Genomic DNA, 24,458 nt, shown 5'->3' with positions numbered 1-24,458 from the left:
TTCACTGTAACCTCGGAGTCATGTGTTTGTGTGAGTCTGTATGAAATGAGGACAAGCAGCTGCGGTTTCACACCTGAGCTATTTTAGTCTTCTTCACAACCTTCGGCTTTCCGTCAGGCTTTCGGTTGATCTGATGACGCTGGACCCATCCACGCAGCTCATCCGCCAACCTGACGGAGAAACACAGACAGTCAGCACTCTGAACAAATCTACTCGCCTTGAGAGTGAAAAGTATGGAGGTATCAAATGTCAAATATTTGGATATACCTTCTCATTGCTTACTTTTACTATTTTAGAACAGTAATTTAATAAAAAACAATGTACTATTTAATATAACAATGGTAAACTCAGACAAATGTGTTGGGTATTTAAAATTGATTAGAGTAATAAGTAAATGAGGAACATTAGACTGTAGTTAGAGACGAAGAGGACCCACTGACCTGAGTGACTCTGAGCGGTTGAACTGTCTGCAGTCAGGGGAAGAGAAGTATCTGTCTATATCCTGCAGGAGCAGGTCTTTAACTTCACTGAACACGCCGCTCTGATTCCTGAAGGACAAACACATGCTCAGACACACTGACCAGGACTGAGTGTGTGTTTGTGTGCGTTTCTGGACGCTCTGCATCTCACCTGAACTGATACGAGACGGCAGCTTTCTTGTCCAGCTCTCCTTTCCTCCCACGTTCTTCTTCTTCCTCTCTGTCCATCCTCTGCTCCGCGGTTCTCTCGCTCGCTCGTCTCCTCCGCAGCTCCTGAGACTTCTCAAACTCCAGCAGGCGTCTTCCTGAAGGAGGCACAGCCGCTTCCTCTAGCCCAGCTTCCAGCGTCCTGTCTTTGAGACTGCGGGACAGAGACATTTTCTCTAAGGTGTCTAGTATTAATATATACATTCACATATGTGACCCTGGACCACAAAACCAGTCTTAAGTCGCTGGGGTATATTTGTAGCAATAGCCAAAAATACATTGTATGGGTCAAAATTATTGATTTTTCTTTTATGCCAAAAATCATTAGGAAATTAAGTAAAGATCATGTTCCATGAAGATTTTTTGTAAAATTCCTACTGTAAACCTATCAAAATGTAATTTTTGATTAGTAATATGCATTGTTAAGAACTTAATTTGGACAACTTTAAAGGTGGTTTTCTCAGTATTTTGATTTTTTTGCACCCTTAGATTCCAGATTTTCAAATAAATGCATCTCTGCCAAATATTGTCCTATCCTAACAGACTATACATCAATAGAAAGCTTATTTATTGAGCTTTCATATGATGAATATATCTCAGTTTTGTAAAATTTAACCTTATGACTGGTTTTGTGGTCCAGGGTCACATATATTCAGTTTTGTTGAATGTGGTCATAGGATGAGGAAACATGTTGACGGTCCAATGCAATATAAGTCCAATTGCAGTTGTTAGTGAATATTGCACTAAATGTTGCAATGACAAAATATTGCACTCAATCAAAAGTTCAAATGTTACAAATAAGTTACAATATTGATGTTGCAATACTGATAGCACTAATATAACAATTTGATGATAGATGTTACAATAAAGTAACAATTTTGAAATACGTTGATTATATTTTTTTGTCTTTTATCTCAGCATTCCTATCATTGTTGTATAAGGTTTTTTTCTTACGCACAGGGGGCAGCCGTGGCCTAATGGTTAGAGAGTCGGACTTGTAACCCAAAGGCTGCGGGTTCGAGTCTCAGGTCCGGCAGGGATTGTCGATGGGGAAGGTGAATAACCAGCACTCTCTCCACCCTCAATACCACGACTGAGGTGAGTCCCTCACCTGAGGTGTTTCTTGTTCATTTAGAACAGGGGGTCTCCAAACTCGGTCCTGCAGAGTTTAGCTCCAACTTGCCTCAACACACCTGCCTGGAAGTGTCTAGTATGCCTAGTAAGAGCTTGATTAGCTGGTTCAGGTGTGTCTGATTGAGGCTGAAGCTAAACTTCCAGAACCGAGTGCATCACCCCGCGTTTAGAGTGTTTGTAGCCGCAGCGTTTACCTGACGGGGCCGAAGGTGAAGGTGACGAAGAGGAACAGAGCCATCACACACAGAGCTCTCTTGTTGCTGCCAGACTCAGTAGCCTGTTTGGCACAAACACACAATTAGACAGCGTGAAAAACACACGACAAATGTAGAGCGTGATCCGGCGGGTGAGCGTCTGACCTCTTTCCCGGCGAGCCGCAGCCGCAGAGATTGGTTCTCCTTGCGCAGACGCTCGTTCTCCTGCTGCGCCTCCCGCAGCTGCGCCTCCAGGTTCTGCAGGTACTCCTTCTTCTTCTTGCGGCTCTGACAGGCCGATTCTCGGTTCTTTATCATACGCTGCTGCCTCTTCAAAACCTTCATCTGAGGAGCACAAGAGTGTATTTACTATATACTGGAAACTGGAAATGTAAGATACTAGACACTAGCGGCCAGCTCAACGCAAAGTTGGGAAACAATGGATTGTGAACAAATACAGTAATAATGAAGAATTAATCCACCATTGTGTTAAAATATAAGGCGTTTTGTGTGAAATGCAACTATTTTTTATCCATTTAGCCCAATGTGTGTGGGAATGGGACACTTTTGAATGCAGGTATAGCTTATCTTGCAAAACAGAGACACCTATAGGACATATTGCCTCCATTCAAATAAATCTCAATAACTTTGAAAAACAAAATGTTACAAAATTTTTTTTTTGGAACCTAGTGAAATAAAAGAAACTCTCTGCTGGACGATTAGCCAAAAAGTTCTTAAAAACACAGACTTTCAAAAACAAACATAGGAAAAAAAAATACGGAATTTGATTTTTAATTTGTGTTTATCATAAAATTATGAAAAAATACAATAAAAAAATTATTCCACCCATGTGTTAAAATTTAGGGTATTTTCTATGAAATGGTACCATTTTTATGAATTGTTATGTTACTCCAATGTATGCAACACTGGACACATATAGGACACTGTTTTAAATTCAGGTATGCCAAAATCAGTAAAAAATCCAAAACATGCCAAAGAGCTTAAGAGGTTAAACATTTTTGTCCAATTAACCATTCAATAAAAGGCTATTGTCTCAGGCAAGCAGTTTCCTACGTGACGCTTCAGTTTTCACGAGATGCTTTGCATCATGGTCCTAAACACTCTCTCTGGGGTTTATTTTCTCTTCCAAACTGAAAACTTGATGGGCAGATCCGATTACTCAGAAATAAACTGAAATGAATAAACAAACGTATGCATTATTCCACATATTTTACAGTATTTAGCATCACTCACATCGAAGTCATTGCAGCCGTTTCCAGGCAGGGAGGACGCTGGGATGATGGGTTTGCTCGGGGCCGGGGCTGAGGGACTAGTGCAGTGAGGCATGCTGGGAGACAAAGGCTCCATTTTAACAATGGAAGGAGCAGAACCCAGACACACTGACTGAGAGAGAACCACTGCAGGAGAAAGACAGACAGACAACATCATCAAACTCAAAACAATACTACTACTATCTGAACTTTATCGGAGTAGTGTGACGAGAATTAAATCCATCATCATAAAGAATCAATCCTGCTTGAGTTGAGCTCTGTGTCCTCTCTACATCAGTAAGGGCTGATATCTCACCAGGCGTGGTGTTCTGGTCGACGGGTGGGACAGGGACAGGAACGCTCTGCAGGATGAGAGCTTTGGCCGGACTGGGGCTCTGAGCGAGCGGCAGCGCGGCCACACACACGGGTTTGGGCTGGATCAGAGGTTTACTGCTCAGAATGCTGCTGGCCTTCAGCGTCGCTGCTGAGGAGAGCACTAAACCAACACAAGCACACGCTCAACATCAGCTGACAGAGTCAGGAGCAGACCGCACACGGGTCATTAGTGACACAAAACATTCTCAGAACACACTCAGGAACCAACGGCGTGCGGCTTTACGCACAGTCAAGTGTCTTCAGTGAATAATGGCTTTTGCTTCGCTTTTCATCTCAGAAGAATCTGAATACAGGTCAAGTCAAACCAACTACTTCTATAGACACTTTTTATTGTTATTGTTTTTATTAGGTGCATGACATGACAGGCCCTGGTCAGTGTATGTGTTTAGAGATTCGCTGAAATGAAAATCATGGCCTGAAACTGAAAAATCTGGATGCACTTTGCAGAAATCCAAAACCACTTTAAGTAAATAATAGGGATGCACCGAATGTTCAGAAACCAAAATTATTTGGCCGAAAATTGCAAATAAAAGCAAAAATAAGTGAAAAGGCAGAATAAAAGACCGCGAACAATGAGGTGACGTGATCAAATAGAGGCGAGCACTAATGCAGCAAACGTGTGGTCAGTGTGGAAGCGTTAAAACTGTCTGAGAAAGACTCAAAACTCATTCCCAGCAGCGACAGCGAGAGACTGTTTAGTAGCGCATCGCATGTCTTCATGAGGAGAGAAAGGTTACTGTATGATGACTGAAATCATCCATTAGTCAATCAACTCCAGAACGTTCTGTTGTCTAATACACCAGACACCAATTGTGTTTATTCTGACAGCAGCTCCTTAGCCAGGGTTCAAAGACCAAAGATGACAATCATTCACAAATCTGCTGCTGCCAGCAAAAACCAGGACTGAGCTCTTCTTGCGGGTTTACCACTAAATAAGACAACATTCAGAAATGTAAGTATTGGCATTTTACTGCTGTTCTGTAAATAAAATTAACCAGAAAGACAAAAATAATGCTAGCAATCTCTATCAACAGCTCTATTACATACCTGTCAAGTTTTGGATTTGAAAATAAGGGAAATTTTCCGGCGCCTGCCGCGAGCAGTCCCACCACCCCAACCATGCTCCAGTATCACTTACATTTTAAAACAGGTGACAAGAAAGCTAAAATCACCACCTGTCAACCACTTATGAACTACAATTGGCTTCATGCACAGCTGCACTACTTCCTGAACTTCAGGCATCTCCTTTGTTTCCTGTCTGCCATTATTGGACAAACTGATTCATCCAGGTGATCAGTTTGTCCAATAATGGCAGACAGGAAACAAAGGAGCTGCCTGAAGTTCAGGAAGTAGTGCAGCTGTGCATAAAGCCAATGATAGGCCTACCTTTGTTGACATTGACATGCTGTGAGCATTCATAGCCTAAATGAAAACACAAAAGGGTATATATGAACAGCATTTATTTAAAGGCCTATTTGCATATTTTCTGTTCGTTTAACATTGGTAGGCAGTTATCGCGAGGCTAGTGACAGAGCTCAGATTTTTTTTGGGGGGGGGGGGCGTTTTTTTTTTTAAGAACGCAAGTTAAAATTAGTGATGGCAAGTTCGGCTCTTTTCAAAGATTCGGCTCTTTTGGCTGGGCTCCCTTAAAAGAGCCGGCTCTTACGGCTCCCAAATGGCTCTTTATTTAGTATCACTCAGAGCCTTCTATTTTAGCCCAATTTATCAATTTTGAATGTTTTGTGTATTGGTAAGCAACTTTTTAATTCCTTATTTTTCATTTTAAAAAATACAGTTACTATTATTTAACATTTTAAACTTTAATTGAACTCAACCACAGCATAACCTAAATAAAGGGAAAAGTCTTAACATATATAATAAACATATATAACAAAACACTTTTGTCTTTAGTGCAGGTTGGCATTGAGAAATATGAGATGCCTCAGCTTGGATGGGCTGATGCGATTTCTCCTCTCTGTAATTATTTGTCCTGTTTTTGAGAAGACTCTCTCTGAGGGCACCGATGTTGCAACAATGCAGAGTCTTCCTACCATTACCTTAACCAGGCGTCTGCACTCAGCTTTGCAGTCTCCAACATCATTGAAATGCAGCCAGATGCTGCTGCTTTTTCGTTTTTCACTCATTTTTTCACTTTCTCCCAATGGACTCGCATTTAATGCCGTCTCCCCCGCTTCTCTCTGTCGCTCTGTGTACCTGGCCTGTACCACTACACTCGCTATCTTTAAAGTATGCGCCCCCTTTCCTTCTTTCACATAATGGTACGATCCCACCACTACTTGCGGCGGAAGATTCGGCTCTCCCCGACGGGAGTCGGCTTTTCTCGTTCGCTACAAAGAATCGGCTCTTAGAGCCGACTCGTTCGCGAACGACACATCACTAGTTAAAATACGGGAGATTTACGGGAAAATACTAATACGGGAGGATGGCGGGAAAGAAGGGTAAAATACGGGACTTTCCCAGCCAAAACGGGATACTTGACAGGTATGCTCTATTAATACATTTATTCTAACATTGTCCTTTGCTCAGCAAGGCTGCATTTATTTGTGCATTAAAAACACACGCCTGATTCAAGAAGGGGCTCTTAAAAATGGCCAAAGAATATTAATTTACTAACCTATTAATTTGAAGTTAAATTGTGGTTTGTTGGTAGGATATAATGTCTACTAAGAATGTTAAAAATGTTCAGTGTTAGATATATATTTTTAAATTGTCGTTTTGTGATTTTTTTTTTTGTTTGTTTTTTTGAAAGCTAGAAAAAAAAAATGAAAAAGAACATTTTGGCTATTTAATTTATGCAATGTTGGAAAAAAAATGGCAAAATATGTGTTCGGTAATTGGCCTTCGGCCCAGTGTTGCATTTTGTTCAGCTTCGGCCAAGAATTTTCATTTCGGTGCATCTCTATTAAATAATCCAAAATTAATTTGTTAGGTTTTTCGATTTATCTCCCTAATTTGAACGATACTAAATAAAAAAATAAAAAAACAAGCCAATAAAATAAACACATTTTTATTGAAAGTAAAAGAATAAAATTGAGCAGTAAAGTGTTAGTTCTCACACACACACACACACACACACACACACACACACACACACACACACACACACACACACACACACACACACACACCCACACACACAAAAGTAGCCTCAAGGCATCCTAGATATGCATGCTTTCCTTCTTTCAGATGAATGCTCATATTCTCAATAGGAGGCATTTAATCACCCCCCAGAGCCGTGTTAGGCACTTTTTATTAGGGATGTCCCGATCCGATCACGTGATGTGGTTTCAGACTCGATCGGAATCAGACGTTACCTCCCGATCAGGACTCGGATATATATCAGTGTTTCCCCTACCATTATCTTAGGGTTTTTACTACACTGTCAAAATAAAAGTACGGTTTAACATGTAACAGCAATATTAGTCTTGTATTACTTTTGCACAGTTTAATGTAGGTGTTAAAATTTACATAAAACAATATATGATAAAAAAATTAATATTACACTTAATTGTAGAAAACAAATACAATTATTATTTAAACGTTTTAAACTGAATATAATTTTTCTTCCATGTATTGATTTAAACAGTAAACCTCTGTTTGCCAAAAATTAAAAGGGTTTATTTTTCATTTGATTAAAAATAAATAAATGTTTATGCTCTCATTTGATTTCATTTCATATCAGAAAAATTCAGACACACAAGAAAAAAAATAAATAAATAAATAAATAAGATGAATTAAAATGAGAATATATTAAAATCGATGTCGCTGCGGGGTGTGGTGTTGAACATGAAAAGTTAAGCAGTCTCATCTGTTCTCTTCAACATATTAAAAATTAAAATGTGAACAATAAAATAAATGCAATTAAATCTGTTATAATTTTAATTTTCATATTTTAATGACGGGTGATAAGGAATTATGACAGAATTTTTACGACCCTGTCCGTCACGGGCAACGTAACAGTCTAACGCAACCTCTGGTATATATATTCTCATTATTGAACACATCTATAGTTCTGCGGTGGCACAGAGTTAGACCTCTTGACTCTATTATAGAAGTATCGGATCGGGACTCGGTATCGGCAGATACTCAAAATAAAACGACTCGGACTCGAGGGCAAAAAAACCTGATCGGGACATCCCTACTTTTTATTATGGATGGAAGCACTTTATTGGACTTCTTTAGGACTGATGAAGACAAACACTCGCCCATTGCATTATAAAGTTTGAAGGAGCCAGAACAATTTAATTCAATTTCCAACGGCAGTTGGAAAAAAAGGACCTTATACACACCTAGGATGCCTTAAAGGCGAGTAAATAATGGGCTAATTTTCGGCAGATAATTTTGCGGGTCAAAATTTCAGTTCATCCCTACACTGCAAAAAATGCTTTTCTTTAAATAACTTTCACTCGTTTAGAAAATCCTTGATTTAAGATTTTTTTTTTTTTTTTTGATATTTTGGCTGGAAACAAGACAAAAAAAATCAAAGTAAGAAAAGCATTTTTTTGCAGTGCAATATGTTCTTTTTAAGGAAAATAAGCAGATAAGAGATTCGTCAAGCGCTTTCAGTATATGTGACAAGCTTTTTTAATTTGCATAAGATTTATTTCCTGCTGCGTTTGTTCGAGCAGAACATTCAAATAAACATGAACATCTAGAGAAACAGGAACAGAACTCACAGTAAGTCAGTTTCTCAGTGTCATGTTACTCAGAACAGTCTCTCATTCCGGATAGAGTCATCTGTCCTGTTTGTTCACTTTAAATCACGTGTGAAAGTGAGAGGTCTGTGATGTGCATTCGTGTGTGTGTCTGTGACATGATGTGTGTGTGTGTGTGTGTGTGTGTGTGTGCAGACCTGTGGTGTGTGTGTCGATGCTGCTGAGCGCGTGCGGCTGTACGGCCAGAGGAAGGTGAGGCTGATGCGGAGGAGCGACGCTGGCGACGGTGACCTCTACGCTGGCCAGCGGCGGCGACAGCACGTCTCCATACATGTACGGTGGAGTGGGCGGATTCTCACTCTTCACCGTCACCTTGAACGACAGAGAAACAGACAAATGAAGACAGAGTGAGATAAGTGTCCTACTGTTTGCTCAGCTGCATTCAAGACTCATGGCAGCACACAGAGATGCATTAAACACTACTCCATACTCCTTTCATTGTTTAACTACCTGAAATGTTTCATGTACTCTTAACATTTTAATCATAAAGCACTGCTGCATAGCTGCACTGTCTTGAGTTCGAGAGACAGGTGGGAAGTGTTTTGTTTCGCTGATGTTCAGACACACAGCTGTACACACCTGAGGTTCAGGTAAAGATGGGATGGAGCTGTCAGAGGTCAGAGACGACGAAGGTGATGGAGGTTCAGTCTTCACCTGGAAAACTACAACACATACATAGAAGATGAAATCATCTAGAATCATTCTAACACATAAACGATATGACGGGGTCACTTACACATGTCCACTGGCAGAGGTTGTGTGATTGTCATTGCAGTCTTCATGACGGACACTTCACCTTCAAATACAGACAAAACGCAAACAGAGAGTTATAAATTATTTTCAGATACTCAGCCCAGTAATTCAGTAGCTGCTGCTGAGCTCTACGCATCGCTATTCAATCGTTAAACACAAATGTTTGCAGGTCAGAGTCCTTCTAAAAAAAAAAAAAAAAAGCCAATAAACTGCACACTCTCCATAAATCACTGACTGACCGTCAGCTGGCCACGTTTACCCACACACAAATCTTCTTAAGAAATAAGCTACAGAAATGTAAAAGAATGTTCCTAAGTGCAGTTCTTGAAAAGTTCTCAAAGTTCTCATTTTTTCTTAAGAAAACAATCTTATGAATAATTGGCTGCTGTTCAGCACTCGGCTTCACGTTATTTAATGTGGCAGGCATTTTTAATATTTACAGTCTTGAGATGGAGCGATCCGTTTCATTCATTTGTGTGCAGTCTTCTCAAGCTCTCCACAGATAAGTCAGAGGATATCCTAACGTTAAGAAGCCATTTATGATTTTATGAAGATTCCTTATGCAGTTTAGTCTTAAGAACAATCCTGAGAATAAAGATAAGACAACTCTTAAGAAGTACTGTTGGAATACAACATTCATATGGGGAAAACAAAACAGGGGGAAAACAAAACAGGGCGCTGCGCACGTGGCGACCAGCAGCAGATCAGAAAACAGTCTGTGTCGTTTGTTTGTTTGTTTGTTTTTCTTTTAAATAGTTTTTAAAGTTGTTTAGAGTTGTTTGCGCTTGCCTTGGAGTTCTTTGGACTTTGTTGTTGGAAACCAACTAAAGCCAAATGGATGTGTTGGCCATTGTTTTATTGTGGGTGCTGTTTCTTCTCCCTGCGTGTTTGAAAGCATCACCTGCTAAACAACCGGTGAGAATTCAATACGACAGAGAGTTTCTCCTTCAGTGGCATCGGCCCTACAATATTCGTCATCCTGTGGATTTACGTTCATCGCATGGAAACGGTGTTCGCGACAACGGATTGTATGTTAGACGGGATCATAACCCTCAAAAAATACGGAAGAGAGGGAAGAAAGGAGGGGTACGAGTGAAGCTAAGGAGGTCTCGGCTAAACCGTACTCCTCTCCCGTCTATCGTCATGGCAAATGTTCAGTCCCTCAGGAATAAGATCGATGACCTACAGGCAATGGTACGTTTTCAACATGACTATAAGAATGCTTGTATTTTGGCTCTTACTGAGTCATGGTTAAAGAACAATGATCCTGATAATTCTGTAATTATTGATGGATTTGGCACTCCTTTTCGTACCGATCGTTGCCCTGGAGTGACGGGGAAAAAGCAAGGAGGTGGTGTTTGTCTATATATTAACCACAAATGGTGTAGTTCCGTTATTGTGAGAGAGAGTGTGTGTACTAATGACATTGAACTACTCTCTGTATCACTCCGGCCACAGTATCTTCCTCGGGAGTTTCCACAACTTTTTGTTACCGTGGTCTATATTCATCCGAGGGCTAACGAAGCAAACGCAGCAGAGACTCTTGGAAATGTTGTACACAAACTGCAATGCATTTCCCCAGATGCTCCGAATTTAATTATGGGGGATTTTAATAAATGTCCCATGAAGCAGTGTTTAAGGAACTTTTATCAATATGTGACTTGCCCCACACGTTTTAATAAGACTCTTGACCTTTGCTATGGATCAATCAAAGGCGCATATAAGTCTGTTGTCAAGCCTCCTGTGGGGACGGCAGACCATAATACAGTCTTGCTTGTCCCAGTATACAAAACTGTTTTAAAAAGTGAAAAACCGCAGAAGAAGAATATTAGAGTATGGTCTGAGGAGTCCACTGCATCTTTGCAAGGATGCCTGGAATGCACGGACTGGAATATTTTTTACAATTCTTGCTCAGAAATAGATGAACTTACAGATGCTGTCAGTAGTTATATCTCGTTTTGTGAAGATATGCTTATCCCCTGTAAGACTGTCAAAATATTCCCAAACAACAAGCCATGGTTTACAAATTCCTTAAAAGTACTTGTGAATGAAAGATGTAGAGCATTTTATGAAGGTGATTTGGTTAAAAGATTAAAACTGCAGAAAGAGATTAAAATTGAAGTGAGGAAAGCAAAGTTAAAGTATAAAACAAACTTAGAGGAAGAGTTGAGTAGGAATAACTTGGGGTCAGTTTGGAAGGGAATGACAGCTATAACGGGATTTAAAGGGTGTGAGCCTAGGAAAATACAGCTACCTGGGTATGAGTCTAGTAGTCAATTGGCCGAGGAATTAAACAGGTTTTATTTACGCTTTGATTCTCCTGAAACTGGTCTTAAAATGGAGTCTATGAATTTTAATGTGTGTTGTGATGGTGATTATAATATTTTTTTTGATGAATTAGATGTAATTAAAGTTTTTAAGGGTTGTAAGAGGACAAAAACTCCTGGGCCAGATAATCTTGGTGGGCATTTAATTAAGGTTTGTGCTGAACAATTGGCACCAGTATTTTGTAATATTTTTCGGTGGTCTTTTGCTCTTCAGAAAGTCCCGACTCTGTGGAAACAGGCCACTGTGGTGCCTGTGCCTAAAACTGCAAAGGCAGTAACACTTAATGATTTTAGGCCAATAGCTCTCACTTCCTTAATAATGAAATGTTTTGAGAAACTGGTAAAAGAGGAGTTGTTGTCTAAAACAAAAATTCTTTTAGATCCTCTCCAATTTGCTTATAGAACACAACGAGGTGTTGAGGATGCAACAGCAACTTTATTAAATTTGGTTTTAAAGCACTTAGAGGGGAGCAAAACACACGTCAAACTTTTATTTGTGGATTTTTCATCTGCTTTTAATTCATTACAACCACAGATTTTAGCAGACAAGTTCATTTCTAATTTTGGTCTTAATCCTAATTTGGTAGGTTGGATTCTTGACTTTTTAACTGATAGAGTTCAACGAGTGAGAGTTAATGATAGTTTCTCAACTCCATTAATCACATCTGTAGGAACTCCTCAAGGCTGTGTTTTGTCCCCTTTATTATATATTTTATACACAAATGATTGTATCAGTAAGCATAAAAATAGGTTTTTCTTAAAGTTTGCTGATGATACAGCCATTGTGAGTCTTTTGGAAAATAATGAAACATGTCATGGGTCAGTGATCGACGATTTTGTTGAATGGTGTGATGATGCCTGTTTGCAGTTGAATGTGTCTAAGACAAAAGACATGGTAATCGATTTTAGAGCAAAAGCACACTCTTCCCAGGATACTTTTATTAGTGGTGTGAAGGTGGAATGTGTGGACAGTTATAAATATCTAGGGACCATTATTGACAACAAATTGAGCTTTGATGTGAATACTGAGGTATTATGTAAAAAGGGACAGCAACGGCTATATTGTTTAAGGAAACTAAGATCATTTAATATAGATAAGACATTAATGGAAATGTTTTATAAGTCTTACACTGAGTCTGTTTTGTCCTTTTCTATTAGTTGTTGGTTTGGTAATCTCAGTGTTAAATATAAAAGTGCTTTAAATAGAATTGTCACACTCAGTGGAAAGATCATAGGTAAAGAGCAAAGAAATTTGTCATCATTGTTTAATAGAAATATTTTGAGTCGGGCTAGAACTGTGCTAGCTAATAATGATCATTTCCTGTTTTCAGAGTTCTCTTTGCTTCCTTCTGGTTCCCGATATAGACTGCCAAAGATGAAAAGTAATCGATATAAATACTCATTTGTCCCTTGCGCAATAAGGCTTTTAAATGGTTCTTGAGGAAATTTGTTAGTGTATGTGATATTTATGTTTATGTATTGTATGAGTCCGTCTGTTTCTGATCGTAGCTGCATCTAAATTGCCTGTAAAGGATTTTAATAAAGTTTGACTTGATATCATTTCTTAAATTAGAAAATCAGAATATCAGTTAAGAAGAGTTTTATTCTTAAGAATGTTTTATGAATGCAGCTCCAGGACTCCCACACTCTCAGACAACCTGGACATATTAAATAATTAAAAGATGTGATTTCTAGACCTGGAAAAGTCATGATTTTTATAATGAATGTGCATTTTTCTATTTTTGTCAATCTCTAAAATATTAGATCAGGTCTAACCTGCGATTTGTGAGGAAGAGTCTGTAATCACAAACGATTAGAAATGTTATTTAAAGGTGCCATAGAATGGAAAACTGTATTTACCTTGGCATAGTTGAATAATAACAGTTGTGTACAAGGACATGACATACCGTGAGTCTTAAACACCGTTTCCTCCTCCTCATAAAAATCTGTTGTTTGCAAAAGACCTCTGAAAAATAGGCTAATCCTAACATAACACCGACTATAACGCAATAGCCTCACGATCATTAATAGTTATGCTCTGACTGCGCGGACGATGGCGAATGGTTTACAGATCCTAAACATCACTAACAAGCATCTAAACTTGTAAAATATGTGGTAAGTACTGCTGCTTTAGTTTAACGTTACACAGACCTTGGCAATGGCAAATCAAAAGCGAAAGTAAAATGATCGTGCATTCAAATCGGCAGTTTCAATGATCCGCATATTAATAGCGGCTCAGGCTTCATGATTAAATATATATGTGAACAGCCAATCAGAGCAGAGCTCCTCATTAATATTCATGAAGCTTCCAAATAAGGCAATAACAGAGCATTTCATTCTAGGGACAAATCCTAGGGTTGTAAATGGAGCTGTAAAACCGTTTCTGGAGATGTTTTGCCCTTTCCTATGCCATATACCTTCTATGTAGACATCAGAGAACAATTTAAAATATTGTATCAATGCATTCTATGGCACCTTTAAATCAATTGGGGTAACGGTATAAAAACTCTGAAGAACATTTGGCTACTGAAACTGAAATGTAATCCTTCGTGAATTATTTTAATGTGGATCTTCAAATACTCTCCTTGACCGTAAAGAGCATCGCAATGAAAACAATCACTGAGCTAGCGGAACAATCATGAAAGCAATGAAATGACCTTATATTGATGAAGAGCTGGTGTCCCACCTGTGAGGTTGTTGTCCAGGTTCCTCCACGGTGATGTGGGGTTATCAGGGTCCAGCGTGAGGACCAGATCACTGTCCAGCTGACAGAGACACACAGATACAGATACACATTCACTCAGTTTCCACACACAATCTGACCTAAAGTGTCATGATCATGGTCAACTATCCTGCTGTGGTCCTTCTATGCACTGTTATTAGGACAGTAATTTCTATGTCTGTCAATGGTGATAAAATGAACATTCAGCCTATTATTTGAACACCTGTACTGTACACATTCCCACAGTACACCATGTTGATTTGACAAACATTTACCACTGAGTCTGTGATGGTAATGATTGATAGCGCAGCCGCTGACAGACACAGACATCACATTAGGGATGCACCGAAATAAGAATTCTTAGCCGAAGCTTAACAAAATTAAACACTGGGCCGAAGGCCGATTACCAAACGCAGTTTTTCATGTTTTCCCTCATGTATTTTGCCTTTTTTTTCAACATTGCATAAATTAAATAGCCAATATGTGCTTTTTATAGTTTTGTCTTGCTTCAAAAAAAAATTATTACAAAACAAAAAGAAAAGAAAAAAAAAAAAAAAAAAAAAAAAAAAGAAGAAAGAAGAGCTCAGTGCTAGTTTTTGCTGGCAGCAGCAGATTTGTGAATGACTGTCATCTTTGGTCTTTGAACCCTGGCTAAGGAGCTGCTGTCAGAATAAACACAATTGGTGTCTGGTGTATTAGACAACAGAACGTTCTGGAGTTGATTGACTAATGGATGATTTCAGTCTTCATACAGTAACCTTTCTCTCCTCATGAAGACATGCGATGCGCTTCTAAACAGTCTCTCGCTGTCGCTGCTGGGAATGATTTTTGTGTCTTTATCGAACAGTTTTAACGCTTCCACACTGACCACATGTTTGCTGCATTAGTGCTCGCCTCTATTTGATCACCTCACCTCATTGTTCGCGATCATTGACTTGGCTTTTTTGCTTATTATGTAATTTTGGTTGCTGAACATTCAGTGCATCCCTACATCACATAGTTATTCACAGCAGCATGTGTGAGTGCGTGCGTTTTGTGAACGTACCGATGTGTCATATTTCAGTTCTCCGGTGAAATCCTCCTCCATATCCTCACACTGATACAGACAGGCATCTGACAGACAAAGAGACAGCAGATGATGTAGATATGATATTATAACTAGGAGAGACTTCACTTCACTAGGAGCTGAAGGGTGTGAACTTTTTTTAATCGGATGATCAGGGAAAAGTTTACTTTGTCTTCTGGGAAACACCTTAGTATTTTATGTAGCTTCTTAAAGGCATGAAAAAAAGTACACATCATCATCCTGTTTAAAAGTTTACTTAATACATTGTGTCTCCTTCATGAACATCAGTAAGTGTTTGCACATTCTGTGATAGCTCTGTTTGAGTCCCTCAGTGTGTAAAGACGGATCTTAAACCATGCAGTCACTGCTGGAGAGGCTTCAAATACACGGAGGATGCTGGAAAAACAAAGAATGAGCAGGACCTGGAGGATTTTCCTGAACTCAGGAAACTGCTCAGGACTCACAAAACATAAACTCATGGATCATACAAACACAGTACTAAGATTCAAGCCTACAGGATCATTTTGGCAAGTTCAGTTATTTGTTTTGTAGACTATATGCAAACAGGCCAGGCTCTGCTGTCCTTCACATAGTCCACTCCTACACCAGACCTTCATCCCAATGACAACAACAGCTTCTCCTTTCACACCGCTGTCACAATAACAGCCCTCACTGGGACTGAGAGCAATGAAAAATGAGATGCGTGTGATAGAAGATCTCAGGCCTTCAGGTGCTGCTGCTGCTTTTGTATCATTTGCAAGGACGGTTGAATATGAGAGAGAGATGCAGACGGATCTCTGACAGACCGATATAAAGTTGGTTCGACGTTTGACATTGGATGTTTGACAGATATTCAGCCGCGAAAAACGTCAATAGATCCTTAGTGGATGAGTTTAACTGTATAAAAATTAGCTTATTTGTAAAATATCTAAACGTAGAATTTGACACAGCTGACAGTTTATTTGTTTAAATCCTCATCGATATGTTGTAACGCATAAAGGCTCTAGCAGCAGCGAGTTCGTGTTTAGGCCAGCTAGGGACCGTCTACAAAGTACACATAAAAGGATAAAAACATTAATGGTTTCCCATCAGAATCTTTTTTTGTTTGTGTTTTTTTTTAGTTAACAAAACAAGAGCAATTTTAGCACCAATGTCTCTGAAAGATATAAAGACAAACGCTTATAATGCTCACTTGCATTTCAATAAGAAATACTGTAAACAAGATATGTGATTGTGGTTATATATTATTACTATTAATAAATAAATAAAATGAATAAAAGCAAAACAATATTAATTATCATTATCATTCCATAATCCAGTGGTTATGCAGTAGGATTATTCCAGCTCCTTGTGAGAACATTTTAATGTTCATTGTATTCACAAACTGTGACACCAAAAAGTTGCTATTGAAATAAACCAATAAATAAATTCATATAAACACACTTTCATTATCACCTTCATGGTGTGTGTCTTATTTCTGTTTTTATTAGAACATTTTTTTTGTTGTTTTTTGTTTTTTCATTTGTTTTGGTCAGACAACTGTAACAGAACACGTGCCATAGAAATTCAACAATTCAGTCAAAGCTGGCAGAAGTGTTGTTTTGCCATTGTATTGACTTGAATTTGAAAATCTATCTAAAATATTAAAAAAGTAACCAAAAATATTTATGACACAGTTTTATAAGACTACATTAAAGGGTGTGTCTTGTTACAGATTAGGTTACAGACAGGTTTTAGCCACAGAACTATAACAGAACACCCCAGCTAGGAATGTTTTTGTTGTAATAATACTCAGAGAACATTATGCTATATGTTCTGCTAATGTTTTCAGTGGCAAGTTTTATTTTAGTTCCCAGAATATTCTCATAAAAGGCTGAATAACATTCTCTAAAAACAATCTACAAATGTTTATTAATAACAACATTATCCTCTAACATTTTCATAGATTTAAGTGGGAACCTTCACATAGGATATTGGATGCACACTCAAATGTTGCTCAGAAGTCAAATTTTTGGTCAAAAGTAAAAACCCAAACTTTGTTTACAAAAGATCTTACTGAGTTTAACAGAGGTTTAAATTTTGATGTATATTTTAAAGTAATAGTTTGGTTTGATGTTACCATTATGGTGAGAAGTGTTTGCTTTAGTTGAGCAAAATTGGACTCCTGGGGGTGTTCCATAAAACAAGTTTAACAAATAAGTCAGGCTTATTTCAGTTAGTCTGACTTATTTTGTGCCTAATCAAATGACAATAAGTCAGACTAACTGAAATAAGCCTGGCTTATTTGGTAAACTTATTTTCCCTGATTTTATTTTATATTTTTCAGTAGTTGCTGTAGTTATGTGTTATGGCAAAAGCTGAGTAAATATGGTTGGATAATAATGATCTGATTATTAGCTAGTCTGACATGCTTGCACTTGATAGTTCTGAAGACAGAAGTTCACCGGGATTTTAATAATAAACAAATCTTTTTGTCACAAACATCAAGAATCAGTGTATGAATCTCAACAATGGTGACATGCTTTACGCTGCAAAGTATTCTGGCTGCATCATACAAAACTCATGCAGGGCTCCCAGAATGCATTGCGGCATGAAGCATGTCACCGTTGTTGAGATTCATACACTGATTCTTGATGTTTGTGTGTCCAAGCATTCAGAAGCTTGAAGTGATTCATGAATGGTGTGTTGTTAAAATACAGTTTATCTGATGGATATTTATTAAATATAACATAACTTTGTATAGCAGAGAATAAACTCTAGATGTGATCAGATCAGCACGAGATGATATTGTTAATATAAGCATTATCTGATCACATTTTCTCTTGCTGTTTTTGCCATAACAATCACAGTTACAGCCACCAGGAAAGAAAAATATAGGAGTGAAATTGCCCCACTAAAGCAAACACTTTTCACCCTAATGGTGACATCAAACCAAACCATTACTTTCAATCAACATCTAAACCTCTGTTCATCTCAATAAACTTGTGTAAATGTATGACGTTCTGGTTTCTAATAAGTGAAGCTGGTAATGCTGTTTTTGGAGTTATTTAATGACGCTGGAGCTTGACATCAAACAAAGATTGGGTTTTCACTTTCAACCAGAATTTGACATCTGAGCAATGTAAGTCCACATCTAGTGTGGTGGGAATCTCTATTAGATTGCTAGAGGATAATGTTCTAACAATGTTATCAATAAACATTTGGAGAATGTTTTTTAGGGAATGTGATCCTACCTTTTAGTTGAATATTATGGGAACTAAAATAAAGCTTGAAAACATTTCCAGAATAGGAAACCTTTCTAGCTGGGACATACTATTGAAAATAAAGCAATACATCATTTTGTTTAAAATAAATACAAGCTTGTATCCCCGCTTCAAAGGCTTTGTCTTGTTACAGATTTCATAAAGAGCATTTTGCAGTGGTTTTCATTGTCAAAAGTGAAGCATAAGTCACGCTATTGATATTAAAATATATCTTGTGAAACCTTTAAAAGAGAGTCCTGTATTACTGCCCCCTAGAGGAACATACTGCTGTTTCGACTGAGTTTGACATTCAAACTATTTAAATAAATTCATTTAAAATGCATACAGTTTTCCATCTTAACTGCAAAGGCTGTGTCTTGTTCCTTGGGTCTAAAAGAGCATTTCCATGCAAGTTTTACTGTCATAAGTAAATCAGGATACATGCTATTGAATTCAATTCAAATCTGTAAATAAATTCATTTAAAATGATTGCAGTTTTATTTCCTCAAATCTTAAGGGTGTGTCTTATTACTGATTCCTAGAAGAACATTTTGGTGGTGGTTTCAATCATGTCACTATAATAAGACACATTCTATTGAACATGAAACATTACATAATTTAGTTTAAAATAAATACAAGCTTCTGTCTCAGCTTCAAAGGATGTGTCTTGTTACAGATTTCATAAAGAACATTTTGCAGTGGTTTTCATTGTCAAAAGTGATGCAGAAGTCACGCTATTGATATTAAAATATAGTTTGTGAAACCTTTAAAAGAGAGTCCTGTATTACTGCCCCCTAGAGGAACATACTGCTGTTTTGAATGAGTTTGACATTCAAACTATTTTAGAAATTAATTGAATTGCATGCAGTTTCCATCACAACTTAACAAGCTGTGTCTTGTTACTGGTTTCTAGAAGAATATTTCAATGTTGGGTTTAGTCACAGAATTATAAGTGAACACATGCAACTGAAACTGAATTTCTAATTCAATACATCAATTAGAAAAAAAATTGAGCACAAAAGAGTCTGTTTTGTTTCTTAAAAAAAACACTTTTTTCTGTTTGAAAAAAAAAAGTCCATATATAGTATATTATTTTATTGATACATAATACATTTTATCATATGAGTATGGAACATTACAAATTACAATGTAGTACTCTTAGAGAGGCAGTATATTATTCTATTTGTTGTTGTTGTTGTTTGAAAGTTACTATACTTTTGAGTAAAATATTGAGGATGGCCCCATATGTGACCATGGACCACAAAACCAGTCATGAGGTTAAATTTTACAAAACTGTAATTCAATAAATAAGCTTTCTATTGATGTATGGTTTGTTAGGATAGGACAATACTTGTCTGAGATACAACTTTTTGAAAATCTGGAATCTGAGAGTGCAAACAAATCTAAATACTGAGAAAATCGCCTTTAAAATTGTTCAAATTAAGTTCTTAACAATGCATATTACTAATCAAAAATTACATTTTGATATATTTACAGTAGGAATTTTACAATAAATCTTCATGGAACATGATCTTTACATAATTTCTTAATGATTTTTGGCATAAAAGAAACATCTATAATTTTGACCCATACAATGTAATTTTGGCTATTGCTACAAATATACCCCAGCGACTTAAGACTTAATTTATTCAAACAGGAAATTATACTGCTCAATGAACACTGATATTAATAAATAATAATAATAATAATAATAATAATAATAACAATAACAATAATAATAATAAACCATTACAGAAGGTATTTAAACAACAAAAAAACATGTTCAATAATTACAATTACTGGATGAGTGCAACTGACAAACATGAAAAATAAGAATTACTGATTTTTTTTTTTAAATTAATGAATGAATTAATATATTTATTTATCTATTTAAATTGTTTATTTTGGAGGGTAACATTTATTTATTTTTTTATTCTAAGTAACAGTTGGTAAACAATAAATAAATATAAACATTTGCTCACTGTCGTAGAGTACAAAGGGTTCATTTGACTTCACTACTAGGACTTAGTCTGACTTACAGTTCTATGAATATACACAGTTGTGGTCAAAAGTTTACACAACCCTTGCAGACTCTGCTAAATGTTTTTATTTTATTACTTTTTTTAACCAAAATAAGAGGGATCACACAAAATGCATTTTATTTTTTAGAACTGTTCTAAAGTCCCAAAGTAAAACATTTTGCATCAAAGATGTTTACATATAGTCCACAACACAAAGTTATTGCTGAATTATGTCAGAAGCTTCAGAAAAACAAAAAAAACAAAAAAAACTATATGTTTCCCAGAAGACAAAATTACTACCCAAAGAGTTTATGAGACCTGTAGAATGTAGATGTTTATATGTTTAAGAATAGTGGACAGTTTAACTACTCAAGACAAATAAAGGGAAAAAAAGGAATTTACAAGATTTAACTCAATGGCGTGTGTCCTGAATGGCGTATGACAGTAAAACCTGAATTTAAAATGTTAATTTGGGAATCATAAACAAGACACACTTTTTGAAGTTGAAATAGAATACTGTATTGATTTTAAATAAATGCATAAGTTTGAATGTCAAACTATTTATTTTAAACTACTTCTTGCATTGGTTTAATTTTCAATAGTATATGTTCTATTATAGTTCTGTGACTAAAACTACCATCAACATGTTTTTCTAGAAACCAGTTACAAAACACAGCCTTTGAAGTTAGGATAGAAGACTATATTGATTATAATTAATTTATTATTTTGAATGTCGAAACAGCAGTATGTTCCTCTAGGGGGCAGTAATACAGGACTCTCTTTTAAAGGTTTCACAAACTATATTTTAATATCAATAGCGTGACTTCTGCATCACTTTTGACAATGAAAACTACTGCAAAATGTCCTTTATGAAATCTGTAACAAGAGACACCCTTTGAAGCTGAGACAGAAGCTTGTATTTATTTTAAACTAAATTTTGTAATGCTTTCATGTGCAATAGAATGTGTCTTATTATAGTTACAAGATTGAAACCACCACCAAAATGTTCTTCTAGGAATCAGTAATAAGACACACCCTTAAGATTTGAGGAAATAAAACTGCAATCATTTTAAATGAATTTATTTACAGATTTGAATTCAATTCAATAGCATGTATCCTGATTTACATATGACAGTAAAACTTACATGGAAATGCTCTTTTAGACCCAAGGAACAAGACACAGCCTGTGAAGTCGAGACAGAAAACTGTATGCATTTTAAATGAATTTATTTAAATAGTTTGAATGTCAAACTCAGTAAAAAATAGAAGTATGTTCCTCTAGGGGGCAGTAATACAGGACACTCTTTTGAAGGTTTTGCTATATTTTAATATCAATAGCGTGACTTCTGCATCACTTTTGACAATGAAAATTACTTCAAAATGTCCTTTATGAAATCTGTAACCAGACACAGCCTTTGCAGTTAGGATAGAAGACAGTACTGATTTTAAATTAATTTTTAAGTTTGAATGTCAAACTCAGTAAAAAATAGAAGTATGTTCCTCTAGGGGGCAGTAATACAGGACACTCTTTTGAAGGTTTTGCTATATTTTAATATCAATAGCGTGACTTCTGCATCACTTTTGACAATGAAAATTACTGCAAAATGTTGTTTATGAAATCTGTAACCAGACACAGCCTTTGAAGCTGAGACAGAAGCTTGAACTTATTTATAACTAAATGATGTAGTGCTTTCATGTTCAATAGTATGTGTTCTATTATAGTTACATGATTAAAAACAACATCAAAATGTTCTCCTAGGAATCAGTCATAAGACACATTCTTTGAATTTAAGATGGAAGAACGAAGGCTATGTACTTTACATTGACCTACTCGTTGATATTTCAATATCATGTGCTGTGTTGTAGTTTTGTGAATAAAACCAACATTTAATTTTTCGTCTATGAACCAGTATCAAGACACAGGGTTTGAAATTGAGCTGGCAAAACTGTATGTTTCAAAAATGAATGTGTTAACAGATTCAAATTGAATTCAATAGCATACATCCTGATTTACATTTGATAATGAAAGATGGCTGTAAATATTGATCTTTGAACAAGTAACAAGACACACCACCTGGAGTTTACATATCAAACTGTGTGCATTCTAAAATTAATTAATTTAAACTCCTAAGTGTAAAATTTGGTCAAAACAAGTTCAGTATCTTCCTCTAGGGGGCGTTAAACTGCACAATATTTGTCATGTTTACAAGCTTTTTCTCAATGGTTTCATTTCAATAACTTTTGTTGCGCTATAGATCTTTGAATAAGACATATATCTAAATGTTCTTTTATGAACCAGTAATAAGACACACCCCTTAAATTTGAAATGTATGTTTTATACATTTCACAAGTGAAGCATTTAGATGAAATAATTGTGCTTTTTGCTCTGCGTTTTGCACTTTGCAGACGGTCCCTATCCTGCACTATTACATTATAAACTCTATCAGTTACAATACCTTAAGGCAGATTAAAACAAATAAAACATATTGTGTGTTCTCTTCTACATTTGCAAACAGTTAGAACATAATATGTTTCTTGTCATTGTGCTCAATCGTTAAAGAACTATTAAAGATTTCCAAGGCTGAATCTCTGACAAATGTCAAACGTCAAACGTCGAACCAACTTTATATCGGTCTCTGACAGAGATCAGAAGCCGCTTTAATAACACCAATGTTAAAGTTTCTACTTTCATGCTTCAACATAAGCATAAACTATTATGTAATCAACGTATAAAGGGGGGGGGGGTCTTTCTTGTGAAAACTGTGATGTTTGCTAGCTCTACAAGTGGTCTATAAGTGGTCTTGAGGTAACCCATAACTGAACCGGATCCGGAGTGACTCCGGTGTCGTCATCAGTCCAGGAACTCCCCCTCAGAGCCACACACTGATTAGAAACCATCAGCCGAGCGTTTGGGTTGAGCTTTAACCGCCCTCAGCGTCCAGCTGTAGCGATACTCACCCCAGTCCTCGCTGGTCAGCAGGTTATCGGCGCAGAAGCGACTGTCCAGATCAGACAGCAGCAGCTCCGCAGTCATCATCACACACTCCGCCGGGATCGACACACTCTCAGCCGGAAATCACACACAGGCGGGGCCGATTCTAGCCCAAGCAGCGCGCGTCCACGAGCGCGGTCAAGTCCATCAGCTAATGAAACACCGAAACCCTGAAGCAGATGACCGGATTTGATCGGTTTTGTTTAACGGTTTAGCTCGCCATACCGTACCGTCGCTCGACTGACATACACAGACAAGGAAACTCATTTCCTTAACAAGTCTCGCCTCTTTTTGTTCTAATCAGCCAATGAGAACGGAGAACAGGAGATTGGCAGGACGGCTGGCCTCTCGAAACCCAGAACGAATGCTATTGGATGACCGACGAGCCAACAGATTGGTTTTCTCGCGGGAAGGCGGGCTCTAGTCGCAGAGGACTGCTGCAGAAGCCACTAAAACACGCTTTGAATTCACTGGTGATTGACGCAGTTATTGACCAATGACATTACGCCTAATGTGGGCGACTTACAGTGCGCCTTTGTTTCTGTATTATTGTTTTTCGTGCCGAATTTCTACTTTTGCAGAATTTGCACAAAGTGTGGTTCTGCCGTTTACATTCGAAATGACTTTGAATTCGACAGCTGTTAATGAAACACAAACATGTTTGTGGAAAGTTCTAGAATTTGTAGTTATTACACAACTCACGCAGGTCAAGATTGTCACGTGGAGTCAAGCATGAGAATCGTGAGCAAGAGGACTGTCAAACTATCTGTTTCTGTTTCTCCCAAAAACAGCAGAAAGGCTTTGGAAACTTTGCACACTTTCTAAATATGCTTGCATGTCATTGCAAATCATTGTGGTAGTTTAGTAATAGGGTGACCATACGTCCTCTTTTCCCCGGACATGTCCTCCTTTTTGGCT

The 24,458-nt window shown here is 37.3% G+C and overlaps 1 protein-coding gene across 1 annotated transcript in view; it reads right to left on the bottom strand.

Annotated features, from left to right (window-relative positions):
- The window catches only part of atf6b (activating transcription factor 6 beta), a 42,148-nt gene extending 18,075 nt beyond the window's left edge, over positions 1-24,073 (bottom strand). The window contains exons 1-13 of the mRNA XM_073843755.1: positions 23,507-24,073; positions 15,265-15,332; positions 14,184-14,262; positions 9,154-9,213; positions 8,997-9,079; positions 8,555-8,729; positions 3,602-3,781; positions 3,269-3,432; positions 2,180-2,359; positions 2,015-2,097; positions 631-840; positions 441-548; positions 74-170 (exon numbers count right to left, since the gene is read on the bottom strand). Coding sequence (XP_073699856.1) covers positions 74-170; positions 441-548; positions 631-840; positions 2,015-2,097; positions 2,180-2,359; positions 3,269-3,432; positions 3,602-3,781; positions 8,555-8,729; positions 8,997-9,079; positions 9,154-9,213; positions 14,184-14,262; positions 15,265-15,332; positions 23,507-23,585 — 1,566 coding nt within the window. The 5' untranslated portion in view covers positions 23,586-24,073. The remainder of the gene's footprint in view (positions 1-73; positions 171-440; positions 549-630; positions 841-2,014; positions 2,098-2,179; positions 2,360-3,268; positions 3,433-3,601; positions 3,782-8,554; positions 8,730-8,996; positions 9,080-9,153; positions 9,214-14,183; positions 14,263-15,264; positions 15,333-23,506) is intronic.
- Between the last annotated feature and the right edge of the window lie 385 nt (positions 24,074-24,458).

This window comes from Garra rufa, chromosome 7 (genome assembly GCF_049309525.1).
Source record: "Garra rufa chromosome 7, GarRuf1.0, whole genome shotgun sequence".
NCBI lineage: Eukaryota > Metazoa > Chordata > Actinopteri > Cypriniformes > Cyprinidae > Garra > Garra rufa.
The sequence above is the reverse complement of the archived record's forward strand: the minus strand, read 5'-3'. Positions and strand labels throughout refer to the sequence as shown.